This window comes from Vidua macroura, chromosome 1, assembly GCF_024509145.1.
Source record: "Vidua macroura isolate BioBank_ID:100142 chromosome 1, ASM2450914v1, whole genome shotgun sequence".
NCBI lineage: Eukaryota > Metazoa > Chordata > Aves > Passeriformes > Viduidae > Vidua > Vidua macroura.
In genome coordinates this window covers 148,639,192-148,658,185 of record NC_071571.1, presented here as the reverse complement: position 1 = coordinate 148,658,185, position 18,994 = coordinate 148,639,192, and the positions used below count along the sequence as shown (strand labels likewise).

General features: G+C 38.8%; 1 protein-coding gene across 4 annotated transcripts in view; it reads left to right on the top strand.

Annotated features, from left to right (window-relative positions):
* Positions 1–18,994, top strand: part of FAM135B (family with sequence similarity 135 member B) — a 242,406-nt gene that overhangs the window by 102,608 nt on the left and 120,804 nt on the right. For 3 of the 4 annotated variants that reach the window (XM_053993224.1, XM_053993233.1, XM_053993243.1), the window contains exon 2: positions 13,896–13,991. The exons of the other annotated variant lie outside the window; for it this stretch is intronic. In XM_053993224.1, coding sequence (XP_053849199.1) covers positions 13,915–13,991 — 77 coding nt within the window. In that variant the 5' untranslated portion in view covers positions 13,896–13,914. The remainder of the gene's footprint in view (positions 1–13,895; positions 13,992–18,994) is intronic. 4 annotated transcript variants of the gene reach the window in all.

Below are 18,994 nucleotides of genomic sequence, written 5' to 3'. Positions count from 1 at the left end.
GAGACAAAGGTCTAGCAGAGAACAGTTTCATTTCATTTTTCTCAGACAGGGTTGCATCTTTCCATCTGATTTTTCTGAAACTTTATTAAAAAATCTGGATGCCTTCATATGCATTCATATAGTGTATTTTGAATGCATATCTCATGTTCTAAAGACATGAGAAAGTGTGCTGAAAAATTTTCTTCATTCCTGAAATGACAAAGTAGGATTTTATTGTGGGAAAAGCAAGTAACTGGGAGAATTCTTCCACAGCTTTTAAATTTGCAATATTTTGCTTTGGGGAGAATTTTCATTTGATGGTTTCCTAGAATCTTTTCTCATGTTATGTTTATTTGGGTATAAATATTTATATGGGAAGTGTTGGAGTTTTTACAAAATGGAACTATTTGGTGTGTTCACAGTCTGATTCTGGCTGCTGATTGAAATTGTGTGTCTGCATTACCTGAACAAAAAAGAAATTAAATAGAGCTCCAAGATCACTAATTTTAAGCTGCACAAACTAGTAAAAGTGGTCATCACTGCTATATTGTACCAAAACCACACTCAGTACTGCTATGTGACAGTGACCAAAAATAAATGTCCCTTAGTTTTTCTAAGTATTTCTTCAATAAGGCATGGAGTGTCCCTGTGAGCATAGAGCTTTGACAAAGGAGGTTAAAAAACCCCCCGAAAAACAATACAACAGGTGATAAAGTTAGCCTTTCTTTATTTTGTTTCTCAAGAATAACAGTCCGACAACAAAATTAGGAAGGAAGCAGGAGTGGATCTAAGAGGAAGAACTTCACAGCAATGTCATGAAGGTGTGGTACCAGTCCAGACTTGTCCTCACAAAGTCTCCAGATTTCTATGCCTGTTGCAGTTTCTTATATGAATGTCCACATGAAATTTCTTCTACCAGCTACATCAGAAAACTGCAGTTCCTTGCTGGTTTCTGTACACCTGCAGTGTGCCATGGACATCCAGTCTGTTCACAGTCACTGCCAGGAAAGCAGAACTTCAAGGGACATGGAGGTGACACAGCAGGATGGTGGTACTGCTGCCTCAGTGCCTGCCTTTCTAGAAAGCTCCCTGTCTGTGTTGCCCAAGTTTATTTGGCTGGAGATACTTGAGCATGCACAAAGACTATTTCAGGGGAAATGCCCCAAGCTGGATATCTCTGTTTTGTTAAAATCTCACCCTCCTCTTCAGAGGCTGTTTTACAACTCAAGTAACTGTGTTAAAGACAACACCAAAGCTAATGCTCAGGTGCTGTGGAGAATCAGGAATTTTCAACCATTAATGGGTTGCCAGTGCCTGCAGTACTCTAAAAGGAAATTCATCTCCATGTCCAACTGAACCTCAAAAGCTCACCATTACTTCTGCGTGCCTTTACTCTTTTGAGAGGGGACCTTAGCTCCCTGAGATGACTGAGCAGCATCCTTTTGGCATGATAGGCATAGCTTGAGGGACAGCTGTTCTGCAGCTGGAATAAGAGTCATGGCCTTCAGAAAAAAATGCAGCCCTTCTGTGAGGCAAACTTGCTGTACAAAACCTTCTGGAGGAGTTTGCCAAGATTCTGGGCTGAATTTGAGAATGAAATATATTTCCTGTTGTTTTTATAGGCTCTGCTGGCCTTGCTGTATTCAGCAGCTGTACCTCAGGCCCTGTTGTGTTGGCTTCATGTCTAGCAGTGGCACACTTGGCCCTTTCTATTTTTGTCACAGATCAAGCAGTGCCGTGACCAATAAGTCAGCCTTTTCTTCTGTTTGTAAACCACTTAATTTAGCTCCTGCTCGATAGGAGAACCTGATGCACTTATTTATATCAACATGGCCTCAAGCACTTAAAACTAGTCAAAATTCTGATTATGGCTTTGCATATTTTATTGCCTGTACTTAAACCATACTGCTCTAAAACAGCACCTGTTCCTCTCTTAATTGCATCCCAGTTCAATAGTTACTGCCTATTCAAAGAGCTGTTATGATGGAAAATGGTCTGCAGCTTCTTTACTTACTATTGTAGTCAATGGCCCTTGTAATAAATGTCTACCTCAAAGTTTGTGTGAAATTTGTTAAATATTTTTCAACTGAGGACAGTGATGAAAAAATTGTTTTTAACTTTTTTTTTTTTTTTTTTTTTTTTTTTTGTGAGCCTGAAAGTAAATCCATATTGTATTAATTTCAGTATTGCAAATATTCCCTCTTCCAGTAATACCAAGACCCTGGTTCTGCTGATGCTGCTCTGATCACTTCTCTCTGTCAAAGTTTTCTCACCAACATCCTTATCTTTTTAGAATCGTAGAATGACTTGCTTTGGAAGGGACCTCAAAGATCATTTAGTCCCACCCCTGTGCCACGGGCAGGGACACCTTCCCCTAGACCAGATTGCTCCAAGCCCCATCCATTTTCCCACCCTGCCCCTTTAAGCATTTCTGGTGAAGGTAATTGAACCACAACTGCTTGTGAGATTTCTAGAGCTCTGAATTCTGCTCTTGTTCAGTGTGTGAGGGTACGACACCTCTTGCTGTGCTGTTCTCTTTTGGTCCAGCACTGCAAACAATTCAATCCTCCTTGCAAACATCAATAGCTCCACTGACTCCACATGAAATATTAACATCTGCTGACAGTGTTTCCTTTCTAGCAACTTCAGATAATTTTATTAAATATAACAGGCTGCATTAAGAGCCTTTAACTTGCTCAAAACTTGTATCAAGAGAACAGGACAACAGAGAACCTGACTTGTTAAATATGCACATATTTTCTTGGATCAGCAGAGTCATCTCTTTTTTACAATATCCTGTCTCCCTTATAAGATGTCTTTTGAAGTCTGAAAAGCCAAAAAACCTCACCTGTAATATCCAGATTAATTCCCAGACCTTGTATGTCCTGAACACTGCAAAAGTCAGAAGTGATTTTGATCATTGTCTGATCATAACATGATCCATGTGCATTAAGTAAGGAGATAATGGAGAGTCCATGGGCAGCCTTATCTTTGACATTTCCTATCTCCTAAGTGCTGAGCACCTTTCCATCCAGTGATAATCTGACTGTTGTTTCCAGCTGGATGTCTACACATGTATGATAGAAGGCAAAATGTTTTCAGGCAAAGAAAGGAAAAATATTGTATCATCAAGTTTTGAGGATTTGCTTTTCTTTTTCTTTTTTCTTTTTAAGCACATATAAGAATCATAGAACCATTAAGGTTAGAAAAGACCTCCAAGATCATCAAGTCCAACATAAGGTACAAATGTGTATACAGAGATAAATACATGCTACATCTCTCACCCTTTCCATGAGTGATTCTGCACACACATTCAAAATCCTGTTTATGTGTGGAATTTGGCTATGACTGACATTCATCTAACTAGATGTGGACTTGGCTCATATGTCTACACCTAGGAAAGTTGCTTTCAGCTCCTTGGAAGCTAGCAATGGTGACATGAATCCTGTTGAAGGCATTTCTCGATTCCTACCGTCTACAGTGAGGCTAAAAGCACCCCATACACATGAAGACATTTCTAGTTAGTGAGATGAATCTCATAGGCAAGTGTCTGTGCTTTAAATTTTTCACAAACAAGGATAATCCACGCAATTAATGTGAAGTATGTGCTCACTTGGAGCATCCTCAGAACATCTGAAGGAGACTATACCTTATCCAAGAAACTCTGCAGTGAATTTGATCATGCAAAGTACACATTAAAGGTCTGACAAGGACAGCTGAGTTTACAGCACAGTTAGACAGTGCCATGCAATATTTCATGACCAGAAATGGAAACGCAGTCGGAACAGTGCCAAGAAAACATATAACTCAGAAGGCTTTCTCTGTCATAACTGTCACTAGTTTATTAGCTGTGACTAGTTTGTAGCATCAGGCTGATGTTCAAGTTCCTCTGTTTCCTACCTGGATTCTTTGGCGATGTCTCTATTAACGTAACAGTTTGTGCTCCAAAGCAGAGAGCTCCGTTACTAATGCATCAGGCTGCCCCATATCTCTTGCAAGAGGATGCATCTCATTCATCTTCTTACCTCTCCTTTGCAGCCCTACAGAAGCTGATACAGGACTTTTTACAAGGAGGATCTTGGTCAAGTTGCTGTAACATTCAGAAGACAGACAGAATTGACCTTTAGCTGTTGCTAAAGTTTTGAATGTGGCCAAACATTCTGATAAACTCCCAAAGGCTTAATATAAACTTATGTCCAAGCAGTTTTGACTTCAGTCAGGTATGAACTGGACTAGAACTTTAAAATAAATAATTATAAAAATAAATTGTGGGGCTCTTCTGTGAGTACATGAAAATAAAATAAGGTCAGTCCCCTAAAGAGTCCTAATTTCCTGTATGAAACCAACAAAAGAGCCCAGACTGAGAAGAATATATCTCCCTTTACTCGGAAAAAGAGCTCAGTCAAATGTGAAAATGATGGATAATTCTGTGTCCTAAATAGGCTTCAAATAACTTGCTGCCTTTTGATGCATTTTGTGTTTCTAAGACTGACAACAGGAAGATCAAAAAAAAAGACTGAGGTGAACAGTGGGAATAAGACACAAAAACTGAAAATTGAAGTTGATGATGTTCTGAGGATTCTGAAATTTTAGCTCTCAGTTGTGCATAAAATTTTAAAATATCTTTTTCTTTTGAAGGTCATAAAGAAGGGAAATAAGTCACAGAAGGAACAGGTTGGGAAGGCATGAAGAAGAGAGGATTATGTAGCAGTGGGAAGGCAGTCTAAGGGAAAGTTTGTATTATCTCCTTTTTCCTTCTGTTTTGCTCTTCCTCCTCTTCTGTCTGAATTTTCCTTGCTGCTTCATTTTTTGCACAATACCAACAGCAGGTTATTATTAACTGCTGTAAGCAGATAGTGATTTGTGCTGAGCTGAACTCAGCACTGGTGTCCTAAAAGGCACGTGCTAACAGAGGACAAATCGAGGCTGCTTTTCATTTTTTTTTTTTTTTTTTTGGAATGCTCTGACCTAAATTTGCACAGCTGTGTTCACATTTAATCCTGTGTAATAGCTCAAAGGCTTTATATCTCATAAGAGCAGCCTACTGGCACCTGACATTTATTCGGTCCCTCTTCAGTTCTGCCCTAAAATCCTCTGGAAAAACCTGGTATTTTGGGTCCTTCTCTTAGTAGATTTATTCCTCTACCCAAATACCCTTAAAATGACCAGTTTATGGATGTTATAATCTAGACTTGCTTCTCAGCCTTCTTGGACCTGGTGACCTGTACAAAGCTTCTAGTGTAGATTGGTCTTAAAACAGAACGTGAAATGAATTAAGTTGTTGACTTGTTTTCCTGAGTGATTTTCTTTGGATCCTGTAGTTATAGTTTGTTTTTACCCCATGTGGTCCATACATTTGAAGCTATTGATCTAGAGTGAAAGTTCTCAGCTGTGGGGTTCAAGTGGTTTTAATCTTAACACTAATTTTGTTGCTGGATGTTGAATGGACATCTACCCCCAGTGAACTGATACTGCTGGTACTTTGTGAATTCCAGTTGTAATGGTAAAAGACAAATAACAATGGAGTTTGTAAATATAAAAAAATATATATATAAAAAAAAACACAGCTACTTTCTTATGTGCTCCACTCTGAATACTCTTTGGGCTATGAGTAATTTTTTTAAAGGATCTTTTAATATTTGTGTCTCTAACTCATTACATTTCAATGGTAGCAATCAATGAACTTTGGGGAAAATGACTCATGGTGTTGTGCTCTGTGAATATGTGTCTAATGCATCTGACAAAATTTTGAATATTGATTTTCCTGAGAATATTAAACAGCAAATTTTTTTTTGCAATATTGGAAGATTATTTTCAGGGCTTGCATCCAAATGGAGTTAGCTCTTTAGAGTATAAAAACTAAATTAGCCTTTATAATTTTAAACCCGGCTAAATGTTTATGCACTGCATAAAAAGCATGTTTCACAGATGTGACTGAGCAAGATTATATGCCTTGTATTTGTTTTGGGCCTTGTACCTGTATCACAGATCTTTACTTTGGTTTTAATACTGAAGAAAATATGTAAAGGATTACAGCAGACTGGAAACCTAAAAACCTTATCAAAAGGGCTGCAAGGGATTATCTGTGATGCTATCTCATTCTGTAAATTATGCTGGGTAATGTTAGGTGGTTGTAAAGATTGGAGACCTTACAAAGCAATCCCTGACACTTCCATGACTAAGAGAGCATTAGAAAGTTTCTCACGTTGGAAAATAATTTGATTTCCAGGGAAGACTTGAGACTGAAGTCTTAATTGTAATACATATGAGAACAAACAGAAAATCACAAACAAGCATTGACTCAAAATTCCAACAAGACTAACAAGGCTTTGGGGTGAGTTTTACATCATAAAATCATGGAATCATTTAGGTTGGAAAAAACTTTGAATATCATTGTATCCAACTGAGCAGGTACCATGTCTCCTGTGCTGGTTTTAGCCGTGAAAGAGTTAATTTTCTTCACAGCAGCTGAATTGGGGGCTGAGTTGGATTTCTGCTGGAAACGGTGTTGCTAACACAGGGGTGTTTTCATTACTGCTGAGCAGAGCTTACACAGAATAAAGGACTTTTCTGCCCTTTACACCCCACGAATGAGAAAGCTGGGGGTGCACAAGGGCTTGGGAGGGGACACGGCCAGAACAGCTGACCCCAACTGACTAGAGGGAGATACCAGACTGTATTTCATCCTCCACAGCAGATAAACTAGGGGGAAAGATGTTCTGGGGCTGCTGCTCAGGGTCTGGCTGGACACTGTTCAGTTGGTGGTGGGCAATTGTTTTCATTTGCATAATTTTTGCTTCTTGGGTATTGTTTAACTCTTTTTTTTTAAATTTTGTTTTTCAATACTCTTATTATTAATTTTTTTACTAATATTATATTTGAATTATTAACCATTCTTGTCATAAAACACAAGTTTCCTCACTTTTACCCTTCAGGTCTCTTCCCCACATCCTGCTGGGGCTAAGTGAATGAGTTGTGTGTTTCTTAGTTGCCAGCTGGGGTTAAATTACAACACTCTTTTTAGCACCTTCGGTGCTCTAAGAGCTTGAGATGATAGATTGATAAGAGCATATCAGAAATGATAGATATGTTAACATTTGTGGATCACAGTATTGATTAATCTGTTCTTGATATTAGTTTCTGTGATCTGCGCCATGCTCTTTTTTTTTTTAGCAGACTGGTGTTGGTTTTGCACTTTGCTGTGCTCTGCAGTGATTAGTGATGTTTTGCCTGGGAGGTTTGTTACTAAAACACTGATCTTGAGTTTAATCTGGTGTTTGGACTCTGACCTGAAGGCATGATTGTATTTCTGGTACCCTCTTATGGAGACAATTAACAAGGAGTCTCAGTCTTTGGCAGGAGCAGTCTTTATCCAGTTTTCCTCAAGGAAAGTCTTGCAAAGTCTCAAAGGAAATGGATATACAGGGAAAGAGATATCCAAGATCTGAGGAAATCAGCTGTGTTGGAGGTGATCTATAATGACCTGACATCCAGAGATGAGGGGGAATTTTGGCACGCACAGCCCACATGGTGAAATTTTTCATGAGATGCACTGACATCATACACCCACAGCCAGGTGACAATGAGCTGGACAGACACAGAGGCACCAACTATTGATGAACAGGCCAGACAACTCTGAGAATATGACAGCTGAGACTCCTTGGCGTGGAGCTGTTTTCACATGCAGGCCTATCCAGTATAGCTGCAATTGACTATTCCAAAGTTGCAAACATAGTCCTACCATTTGTTGTGGATTGATACAGACTGCACTGGAACAAGGTGTATGTTCCCAACACCTGCAGTACATTGGTGGCATCATTTTGTGAGGCAACACAGCAGGAGATAGTGTTTGAGAAGAGAAGAATAATCCAGATTATTTTGAAAGCTATTTCTGCTATAAAACAAAGTATGGTAGATGGACCTGCACATGAAAATTCAAATTTTAGGACTAAAATAGCAAGGTAGATGTTTTCATATCTCAAGAGGTGTGATCAATAAACTAACAGCTAACAAAACAGAAGCATAAGATTTCTTAGGTGTCATGGGTTTTTGGAGAATGCATGTTTCAGGTTATAGTCTGATCTATACTGGTTATAGTCTCCCTCTCTATTTTCTAAGAAGAAAGACTAAAAGGGCTGCTGAGCAGCAGCAAACATTTGAACAAACTAAATGGGCGATAATTTGGGCCAGTCCAGACATGACAAGATGTAAAAAGTATGCTTTGTAACCCAGACAAATATAATGGCTCCATCTGGAACATCTGGCCGAGAGAGCCTAGAGAGACTCTAGGCTGGTCTCTAGGGTCTAGAAACAGGGAATATGGGGGATCTAAAGCCTGTTACACTCCAACTAAGAAAGAAATATTAACAATTTATGAAGGAATTTGAGCCTCTTCAGAGGTAGTTGGTGCTGAAGCACAGGTGATTTTTGCATCTCAGTTTTCTGGGTTCAGCTGGACATTCAAAGGGAGGGTCCCCTCCAGGCATCACGTGACTGATGCTACATGCAGTAAGTGGTCTCACTGATAATGCAACAGGCTCAGACTGGAAATCCTGAGTGCCTGGTAAATGTGGATATGATCATGGACTGGCCAGAGGGCACATGCTCACGTACCTAGCACTTGTGACACTGAAGAACATGACAACAATGGGCAGGTGGACCAGGCTGCTAAAACTGAACTGACTTTGGTGGATCTGGATTTGGAACACATGAGTGAGCTATTTATAGCTCAATGAGTCTATGACATACCAGGACATTTAGGAAGAGAGCTAAAATACAAATGGGCTTGTGATCAAGTGGTAGGCTTGGCTACTGATGGCATTGACAAGCCTTGTCATTTTTTGTATCTTTAGTGTTGTACTTAGATTAGCTTCTTTTAAAGTGTAAAGGAAATATCTTGCTGCCACCCAAAATCTTAGAAGAGAAATACTGGCTTGATTTATTATAACAAAATGAGGTGTTAACTTTTGACATCACTTTGAAGGTGAAGACCTCACCTCTCTCATTTTGCTGATGTTCTGGCAGGAAAAGCTGACAAGTTCTGTAAAGTGGAGAACAGCTAATGACAGCTTTGTAGTGAAAGGACTTACTGACATTTGTGACTGCTTTGTCTCAGGAAATTAATGTATGCTCAGGCAAGCCTATTGAGATGCAATCACTGTCCTAAGGACTGGGATCCAGTTCAGCTGCACAAAAGTGAGTAATTACAAAGGAAAACAACAGTGAAAAAGAGATTTTGTCTAATGAGTTTGCTACTTCTAATCCTCTCCTCTCAGAATATATGTGTGTATTTACTGTCCTCCTTGTATTGTATTCCTCTTACTTTTCTTACTTAGAAGTACAGTGGGTGAAGGCATTAGTGGAGAGGAAAATAAAGTCATGTCACTGTGACTTTATTCACTTAATCAAGGAAGTCCTAATAAATAATAATAATAAAAAAAGGATATAAATGCCTTGCTTGAAACAAGTGCCAGTTTCTGCAAAAAAAAAAAAACAACACAATAAAATAAAATATGTTTTAAAACCAGTAAGGGCAGTGGTGATACCCTACAGATAGTATGTGCTGTGTTTCTTGAAAGGTAGCTGTATTCTCCTAAATGAATGCTTCTAGGTTCATGAATCATTGCCCTTGGTCACATGGTATTTCATTCTTTTGTCCTTGGTGTATTTTTCCTTTTTTTTTTTTTTTCTTTTATTAAAACCCTTTTCTATAATAGAGATGCTTAAGAATGGTAAAAATACACACACACACACACACACAAAAAGTAGTTTATGTTTAAAAAATCTGGTTTGTTTTTTGCTTGGATGTAACTGTGCAAAGGCTAGAAGGTTCATAACCTGTCAGATTATGTAGTGTCCTCTCCTTCTATTCAATGTGCTCTCTCCCCATCTCATCTTCCTTAGTTCCCTTTGTTTGGGGTGTCAGTGATTGCTGTTTCAGTGGGGAATTGTCAGATTCATTTTTATCTTCAAGGTCTTTAACAGTGGTGTCTGTGGTACGTAATCAACTAATCCCTTCCTGGCAGAGGGCTTGGTCAGGTGACTGGATCCCTAAAATGCCGTTAAGTACAAATACTGTAAATTAAAAAGATTGCATTTAGCCAGTATAATTTCTTGAACAGTCTCCAATGCAGAAGGTATTTCCACTGACAGCAGTGGGGATGTGGGGAGTAAAATCCAGCCTTCCTTTGAAAATGCAAGTGAGACAGTCTCCAGTCTTTAAACATAAAGATTTTAATAGGCTCTTTTTGTATAAAGGATTCTGATTTTCAGTTGATGTGTCCTTGCACTAAGTAAAGTGACAACTGACATTGCCTGTCCCTTCCTAGGACACCAACTCTAGCTGGAAGGACAAACTGTCAAACTGGTGATCTGACTCGTGCCACTGGTGTGTGTAGGACAGCACAGCACAGCCAGTGACAGTGGCAGCTCCATCTGAAGCAATCCAGTGCTTTGGGGTGACCAGGGTGACTATGGCACTGCTTTCACAGGAGCAGATGGCCAAAACACTTCCCATGTTACTTTATTAGCTTTGCATTGATATTTATTAGTGTTGTCTTAAGGTTTCTTTTGAAAAATGCAAGGACCTTGATATAGAAACAGACATTTCAGAAATCCAAATATACTAAAGCATTCCCAAATATGACCTCTATATTTTTCTTTAGACTGCTTATTAGATAAGTGATGATATGTCAATACTGGCAGCATTCCCTATTGTCTTTACAATAGTGATGTCTTGGCAACCTTCAGTATTATTTTTACCAACTATTGCTCTATTTATAACCCAAGGTTGTCCACACAAGGGTTGATCAGAGGTCCTTCATGAGCCCTGGACTTTGGAGGGTTATGATAAAGTTCCTTTAAGCAGGCACCTGGTACAAAAGTTAAAAATTAGTGCATCCTTTTAATTACTTAATATTTTCTTGATCAGTGGTGCCTGCAGCTATTTTGTCAGATTTTACAGCTTCTTGAATTGAGGAATTATGCCCATGGGTCTAAGCAGGATGCTTTGAACCTTGGTAAGTGCCATGAAAATAAGGGGCACCAGAGGCCCCTTTTGGTACTTGTGAGGTGCTCCCTGAACTACCAAGCTCTAGTGCTGGGGGCACAGATCTGGGTGATCTGATCTTCTGGTGTGCTGGTGCGGTGAATGGAAGTTCAAACTGGTGTAGCAGGTGCTTACACTTTAATTCTGGTGATCAGTGAGGGAAATAAAATTACAGAAATAGGTTTTTTATTTGCTTGTTGTTTTTTTGTTTTAGGACAACTTCTGTATTTGTTTTGAAGAGGTGTAAAGCTTGAAAAGTATAGTGCAAATATAGAGAAGATGTGCGTATTTCCATCTATTAAATTTTTCCTATACCTTAGTTAATCTTCACATCATCATTTGACAATACTGGTACCGGGCTGAACTGGCTGGCCATCCATTCACACCTTTCCTCTTTACACTGGTGTCTTCAAAAGCATGGAGTATCCTTTGATCCTGAGCTTTTGCTCTAGGGAAATATGCCTCAGCCCAACATGCAGATGTATTGCCAAAGGCAATTCTTTTAATTAGCGCTCTCCTCAAGACTAAATACCTTGTCAGAGTATTGCTTTGTGGTTTGCATGGTTTCCTACCAGCTTCCCACACATTCTGCTTTTTGACTCAGGCAAGATTATCACACACAGAGAAACTCACACATAACCTGGTGGGTATGTCATATCCATGACTTACAAACTGTGTACACCCTGTGCCGAAAAGCAAAAGGACAAAGTATGAGTTTCATTCCTGTTGGAATGGAGGGCAAAGGAAACAAAAAGTATTACTTTTCCTCCCCTGTACTCAGCACTCCTTAGGCCATAGCTGTAGTGCTGTGTCCAGTTCTGAACCCTTCAGTTTAGGATGTTGAGGTGCTGAAGCAGGTCCAGAGAAGGGCAACAAAGCTGGCAAAGGGTCTGGAACACAATTCCTATGAGGAGCATCTGAGGGAGCTGGGTGTGTTTAGCCTGGAGAAGAGGAGGCTCAGGGGAGACCTCATCACTCCACAGCTCCCTACAGGAGGGTGTAGGAGCTGGGGGTCAGTCTCTTCTCCCAGGCAGCAGCAGCAGGACAAGGGGACACAGTCTTTAGCTGCACCAGGGGAGGTTTACGCTTGATATTAGGAAGAAAGAGTGATTGGGCATTGGAATGGGCTGCCCAAGGAGGTGGAGGAGTCGCTGTCCCTAGAGTTGTTTAAGCAAAGAGTGGATGTGGCCCTCAGGGCCTTGTTCTGGTTGACAAGGTGGTGCTAGGTCATAGGTTGGACTCCATGATCTCAAGGGTCTTTTCCAACCTAGTTTATTCTGTGATCCTCTGACAAGTAATAGAGTTTGAATATACCTTCAGCACACCCTGAAATCATGGCCTGACACAAGCTACAGTAGAGTTCCTTACCTCGGAGGCATATCAAATGTGTAGCTTAGCAATTTTCTTTTTCTTTCTCACAGTTATATATTACATATATTTTACATCACATTATTGTCATTACAAAGTCTGAGGATGGTGAATGCAAAATTAATAACCTTTCAACTCTGGAATGAGATCTTTTTGAAAAACTGTAGTTCTTGAGAGGATAGCGAGAAAAAAACCTTAGTTTAAAATAATCAGTGTAATAAGCCAGTCACTTGGAAAATTACTAATCAGGAGCAAGCCTTGAGAAATCTAAAGCCTAATGCTTATCTGAGGACTTCATGTATCAAAATCCTCTTCACTCCTGCTTCATTAAAGGACACAGTCAAATCTATGAGTGCCATGAAAATTATTGATTAGCGCCTCTGGAGAAATTTTTCATTCTGCATCTGAGCTACATATCCCTTTAGTGCCCTGTATGTCTCAGAAAGGGGAATTGTTAAGAACCCTGACATGGGTCTTCCTCAGAGACTGCACTTGGCTGCTGTCAAACAACAACTAAAATGTTGCCTCTGAATGTGTTAATGAAAAAAATTTAATCTTTATCCTTTCATTGATCCTACAGAAAATTTCCAGTCAGCTTGGCAGATTGCCAGAAGTACATTTGCAGGGGGGGAGATAGGGGGAAGGAAGGAAGGGCGGGCAAAAAATAATTGAAAATCTGTAAAAGTCCTTGGCTTGCCTGTGCTATAATTAGAGAAATGTTAAGGATCTACACTTGTATATTAAATGGAGCTGGTTTGGAAACTTACTTCCTTGAGTGAGGTATGACCTCCTGAAGTCCCTTCCAACCTGAATTATTCTGTGGTTCAATAAGCACATGAGATGTACTGTGTAAATGCCTGTTATGCTTCAAAATCTTGATCTGACTGTTGTGGCCTATTAGGTGCCATGACTGTCAGCATTTTCTTTAAAAGAATATCTTCCATTCATTAATATTTAAATTATTCATATTCCCTCAGAAGCTTCCCTTCTGGGACTTTATTTAAGTCATAGGAGGGGTCAAAAGAAAGAGAAATCTGAATTCTGCTCTCATCTATCTAGGGTTCTTGTCTTTTTGGCCTGTGCTTTTACAGAAATTAGCTGTGCTGACCCTGGAAATCTGCCATTTCATACAATGAGAAGGAAAATAAAATCAATTTCCCATACAAGAGCAGCAAGAGACTTAATTAAAATTTGCTTTGAGATTCTTGCACATAATATGTTATTTACTTTTTGCTTCTTATACTTTTCATAATATTATCATTCTGTCCTCAGGCTTAATTAGACTTCTTACCTCTCTTAATTACTGCTTTGATCTGGCTTTTAGCAAATTTTCCTGAAGATGGAGCCAAATGATGTCATTGGAAAGATTCCAATAGATATCAGTCGATTTCAAGCTTTGCGTGGACCCCAAGATGCCAACTAAAATGAAATCATCCATTGATGGATTTGTTAAGTAAAATACTTCAAATGTTTACAATGTCTTTATATATGTGTTATTTAGGTGATGACCTGAAAAAACCATGTCTGAGGTTCAGGGAACGGTCGAGTTTTCTGTGGAGCTACACAAATTCCATAATGTGGACCTCTTCCAGAGGGGGTGAGTTGATGTTTCCATTAATATGCAGCTGACAACAGAGGAGCAACCTACAGAAAAGAGTTAAATTGCAAAACAGGTTCTTTTCTGCCAAGTGCAGTTATATTTCATGTGATCTCCAGGGCAGAGAAGGATGTCATTGGGCTTTCATTGCTGTCAAGGAAGATCAATGTACATTACTTTCACTATAAACTCAGACTGACTGACTTGTTTTTGCAATACAATGTTGTAATGCTCCAAATTATTTTAAGCCCCTGTTCAGATATAAGTACAATGTCTATTTTAAATGCTTCTGGAATGATTTCGAGTCCCCGTGGTCAATGATAGCTGCATTGAATTATAATGCAAACAATTTAATTTTAGGGCCATAAATCTAATGACTGTATTATTTTAATGAAAATTAGCTGAATCCCACCATTTCAGAAGGAAAGATGAATACTCATATTTGTCTAAAGCTCTGCTTCTGGTGGCCACACTGATTTTTCACATCCCCATAAATTAGAAGATGTACAGCTCTGGTCTAGTTAAATTTTTGCCTCTATTATTTTTGCATAACTCTTCCTAGTAGATTTTTAACAACCTGATGACTGTGAAGAAGCCTGGCCAGGTGTGAGTTGTTGCTCAGCTTGCATATTGCACCCCACAGGTGTTCTTCAGTGAAGAAAAATTAGACAAAGAACCACTTTAGGGGGAGAGCACTTTTGGGGACACTCAGGTCAAAAGAAGGTACTTAATGGAAAACAGTGGGTCTAGAAGAATACTATTTTCTTTCACCTACCACAGCTGATATATACAGAACACTACATATTCTCTTTCAAGCCTTAGCTTAGCACGGGGTGGTTTGCAGCTGATTTGTCTATCTCAAGCACCATTTCCCTCACGAAAACAGGGAATTGTTTCAGGTATTGGGATGGATTAGGTAGAGCTGTTTCCATCAGTACAGAGGCATTTTGTTATTTGATTTACTTTATGAACTGTGTGGGAAAAATGCTGGGAAGTTGAGTGAAGGAAACACAGCTCTATTTGGTTTTAACAGCTGGCATCTGTCATTCTGTTGCTCTCTCCAAGAGAATATCCACCAACTTTATGTTAGGGAACATTCTATGTCAAATACTGGTGTTAAACTGAAAAAGAAACCTCTATACTTGAGCTGTTTGGTTTATCCAAGCTATTAAAAAAAAAATCTCATGTGCATTCTGATCCTTACGATAAGAGAAGGAAGAATCTAACTATATTTTTTTCCCCTTGGTTTCTGGTGATTGCTGTGATGTCTTTGATCTTCCTCACAACTGAAAATCCACTCCCATCTGTGGGCTATGTGATTTTTTGGACTTAGACAATGGGATGTTCAGAGGTTAGCCAGGAAGCTTTCCATGTTCCAGTGTGATGACCTGCCTGTTTTTTCTATTGGTCTGATTTTGCATTCAATCATTTCTGTAAAATGCTTTCCTTGGCTTTGACAGTCAGATCAAATCTCTAGTGTGGGGGTAAGCCTAGCACTAGCACAGATAATATATTCAGCTGTCACACTAATGAGTTCCTAATTACCTTTGCTTTTTTCCCCACTGGTACTTACCTTGCTTACTGATTAATATTCCAAACACATGATAGTATAGGTTATACTGCATTAATTTGTTTGCAATAATTTTTCTTTCTATGTATCCTGCACAATATAACATTTGCTTTCCTTCCATCATTTTAACCTTTGCATTTCCAGCAAAATACTTGTGTCTCATGTTTGCTGGTCACTATCCTCTGGCTGACTTCTGCTCAGCAGGCCCTTTCACTTTAGCATGAACATGTGAAAAGAAAGAGTGGATGAGCTTGCCAAATTTCATTTTAACTTGGGGACACTTTTAATTTTGACATTTTTATATTGCCATTGTTGATATTGGCTATAGACATCTGGGGTATCTTGGACTTACGTGGTCTCCACAGATGAGAGTGTGGTAGAATTAAGAATGATGCATATTTTCTATTTAGCTAACATTTTTCTTCTCTGAGTGACTTGTAAATTGAATCAGTATCATTCCATCCCGATGAAGGTCAGAAAGGTGATTTATGAAGTGTCTGTCAGAAAAGCAGAGAAATTGAAATTCACCTTATTTTCTGTGGGAACCCAACATGCTGTGGTTCTTTACCTCAAAAGCATGAACAAAAATGAAGTGCATTAATAATAATTTATATTATCTATTTTTCCTCCTAATATTTTGGTACAAAAACAAAATAAAAAATCATCATAAAAACCCTGAATATGCCCACAAATACAGAATAGTCCTGCTCCTGTATGCCTAACTGACAAGGTGGAAATTTTTGGTTTGGAACTTGGCAGCTGCAGAAATAAGGGCAATATTTCCCAAAACACTTAGTCTTGGCTAATAATCCTGAAGGCATTGCCCTTTGGGAGAGTGTGGCTGTGCCAACCACGAGTCTTTTCAAGAAGAGCACTCCACTCAAATAAAGGAAAGAATAAATCAACATGATTTAGGAAGAATCAGCTCTTCTGGAACCATTGGGTGATTGTTAATCAAGCTTGATTAAGGACATGATCTGCTGTCCATAAGTCGCAAAGTGCTTTAAAGTATTATGCTGCTGGTAATGGCCCTGTTCTATTTTTGATTTTACTGGATACTGTTTTGAAATCTGTATGCATGCACAGCCACCTCTACCTCCCCATGAGAAATGAAAGCTCCTTAAACTATTTGAACTACAACTTGTGCTATTTGAATTATGTTTCTATACCTGTATGAATAGTTATTATACAAAAATCATGACTTTTTTTTTGGTGAACATTTGTCATGGTTTTATGTTTTTTGGCAAATACATATCAGGAACAGTCAGTAAATTACGTGTTGCAGGTAGCTTGGTCAGTTGCTGTTAAATATATCTTCTTCTGGAGCATAAATATAACCGTGTCAGTATTTATAGACATCAAAGGTTAAATGCTGTAGGCGCTGCTACAGGAGAAGAAAACCTTTTTTTGGTCAAACCAAAGGATTTTCAATGCTGCTTGATGCCAGAGTTCTAAAGGTTGAGTAAAAAGTAATGCAATTTCTGGAAGGAAAAACATTTTTGAGTTTTCCATCTTTAATTCTTTCCATCATGTACTGCCTAATAACTGGTGACATTTTCTCTAGTGAAATTAGCTAACTGATTCTGATTTTCCTTAATAGAGTAGGAAATAAAATTATCCCTGACTGCCGGAGATCAATTAATTGATTTGTCTGGTTCTGTCAGAAGCAATCCTTCTGCACCTTTTTTCTTAAAGCTTTTCAAAATCTATTTGACTGAGGAAAAAAAAAATAACCCCACAACTACTGCATCCACAGGGTGAGTAATATTTGGAGTTTGTGAGGAAATAGAGGGCACAAAGAAGGTGAAATAGTGACTGACCTGTGGTAGGATTCTGGTATTATAAAACTAGGACCAAGGTAAGTCACTGATCACTGCTCACAGGGTTGAATAACTGCTTATCAGCCTTATCAATCCTCAAATTCCAGGCTGCAATTTGTAAGTGTCTGTCACTTACACTGGTAGTTTATGTGTGTGAAGGGTGGTGTTGATTAAAAATGAGTGGAAAAATGAAATCCAGTTTCTTCTAAAAGGAATGCACCATTGCCTTGGAGAAAAGATGAGTGGTTTCAGAGCTTGCAAAACCCTACAAGGGTCAGACCAGGGATCAAGAGCATTCAGAGCTGCTGGAAAGAAGGTCTTCTGACTTAATAGACTACACTTTTGTGTGGCAAAACATCCCCGTTAACTACCAGATGGACAGCTGGGCTTCAGTGTACTTAGCCTTGAAGTCATTCATTTAGGGACAAAATGCAGAAGCTGCTTTTCCCAACAAACTGTGGCTCAGCAATCCATTTGTGTGTCTCTTGTCAGATGGGTACCTTAGAAATACACCTTGTGTTCAGAGGTTCAGACTTTATTTCTCAGAGCATTTGAGGGACAGTGTCAGAATATATATATCATCATAAAGTTTGAAAATGTAAGACAGAAGTAAATCTTGTTACTTTGTTCATAAAAATATGCATTTCTTCAGACTTCTCACCTGTAATGAAATACAAATCACTTTTGGACTGTAAATCTGTCATTTTAAAAATACTTTCCTAGTGTATTTATGATGCATGAATTCTCTTTATTATAAATGAAGAAAAAAAAAGGGGAGGAAAATAAAAGGAAGAGGGCTTGTAAGCACTGTAAAGTGATAGAAGTGATGCCTTTTTAGAATAATGACTGCTGTCCCTTGGAACAGATGCATTGACAGAACTGACTTTTTTCTTGCCTTGATGACGTATTAGCTTCACTGTAAGGCAGCATCCGCTATTCAAAAAAAAAAAAAAAAAAAAGCATAAAGAAGATTAAGCATAAAACCCCTCAGGAGTCAGTCATGGTCATGCAGTGATACTTGAGAACCTGCTGCACTGAACTGACAAGATGGATCTTAGTTTAGCACAAATCTAAAGTCATGAAAGTAGTTGCAAAGCAGGTGTGCATGAAGCTAAAGATCAGTGTCCTGAAGTGTAGCAAATGGCAACTTCATGAAAATCATGAATGATGGGTTATTGTCATGACAGCTGGTGAAGACAATTTTCTCATTTGGTTAATGAGTATAGCCATCTTTAATTTCTAGGCACTCTGTGTCTGCTGAAGAGAGCTGGAAAGTCCTGTGCCAGTGGTAAATGAAAATAAAAAAGATAAATGAAAATAAATGAAATATATGAAAATAAAATGGAGTGGAGCCTCAGAGGGGAGGCTGTTCTGCAGGTGAAGAGCAGCATCTCAGCAAACTCCACTGACAGGTAATTGATTAGTCAGTGGAAAGTAGGGTGCTTTTGTATCTTTTTTATCTTTCTCCTTCAAATAAGCAGTACTCTGGCTTACCTGACAGTAAATACATTAGTTAACTGTTCTGTGTTACTTGATCACCTATAGACAACTGAGTTAGAGGCCAATTCCAACTCTCCTCAAAGTTGTCTAACCAAGGCAGTATCACAGAATTA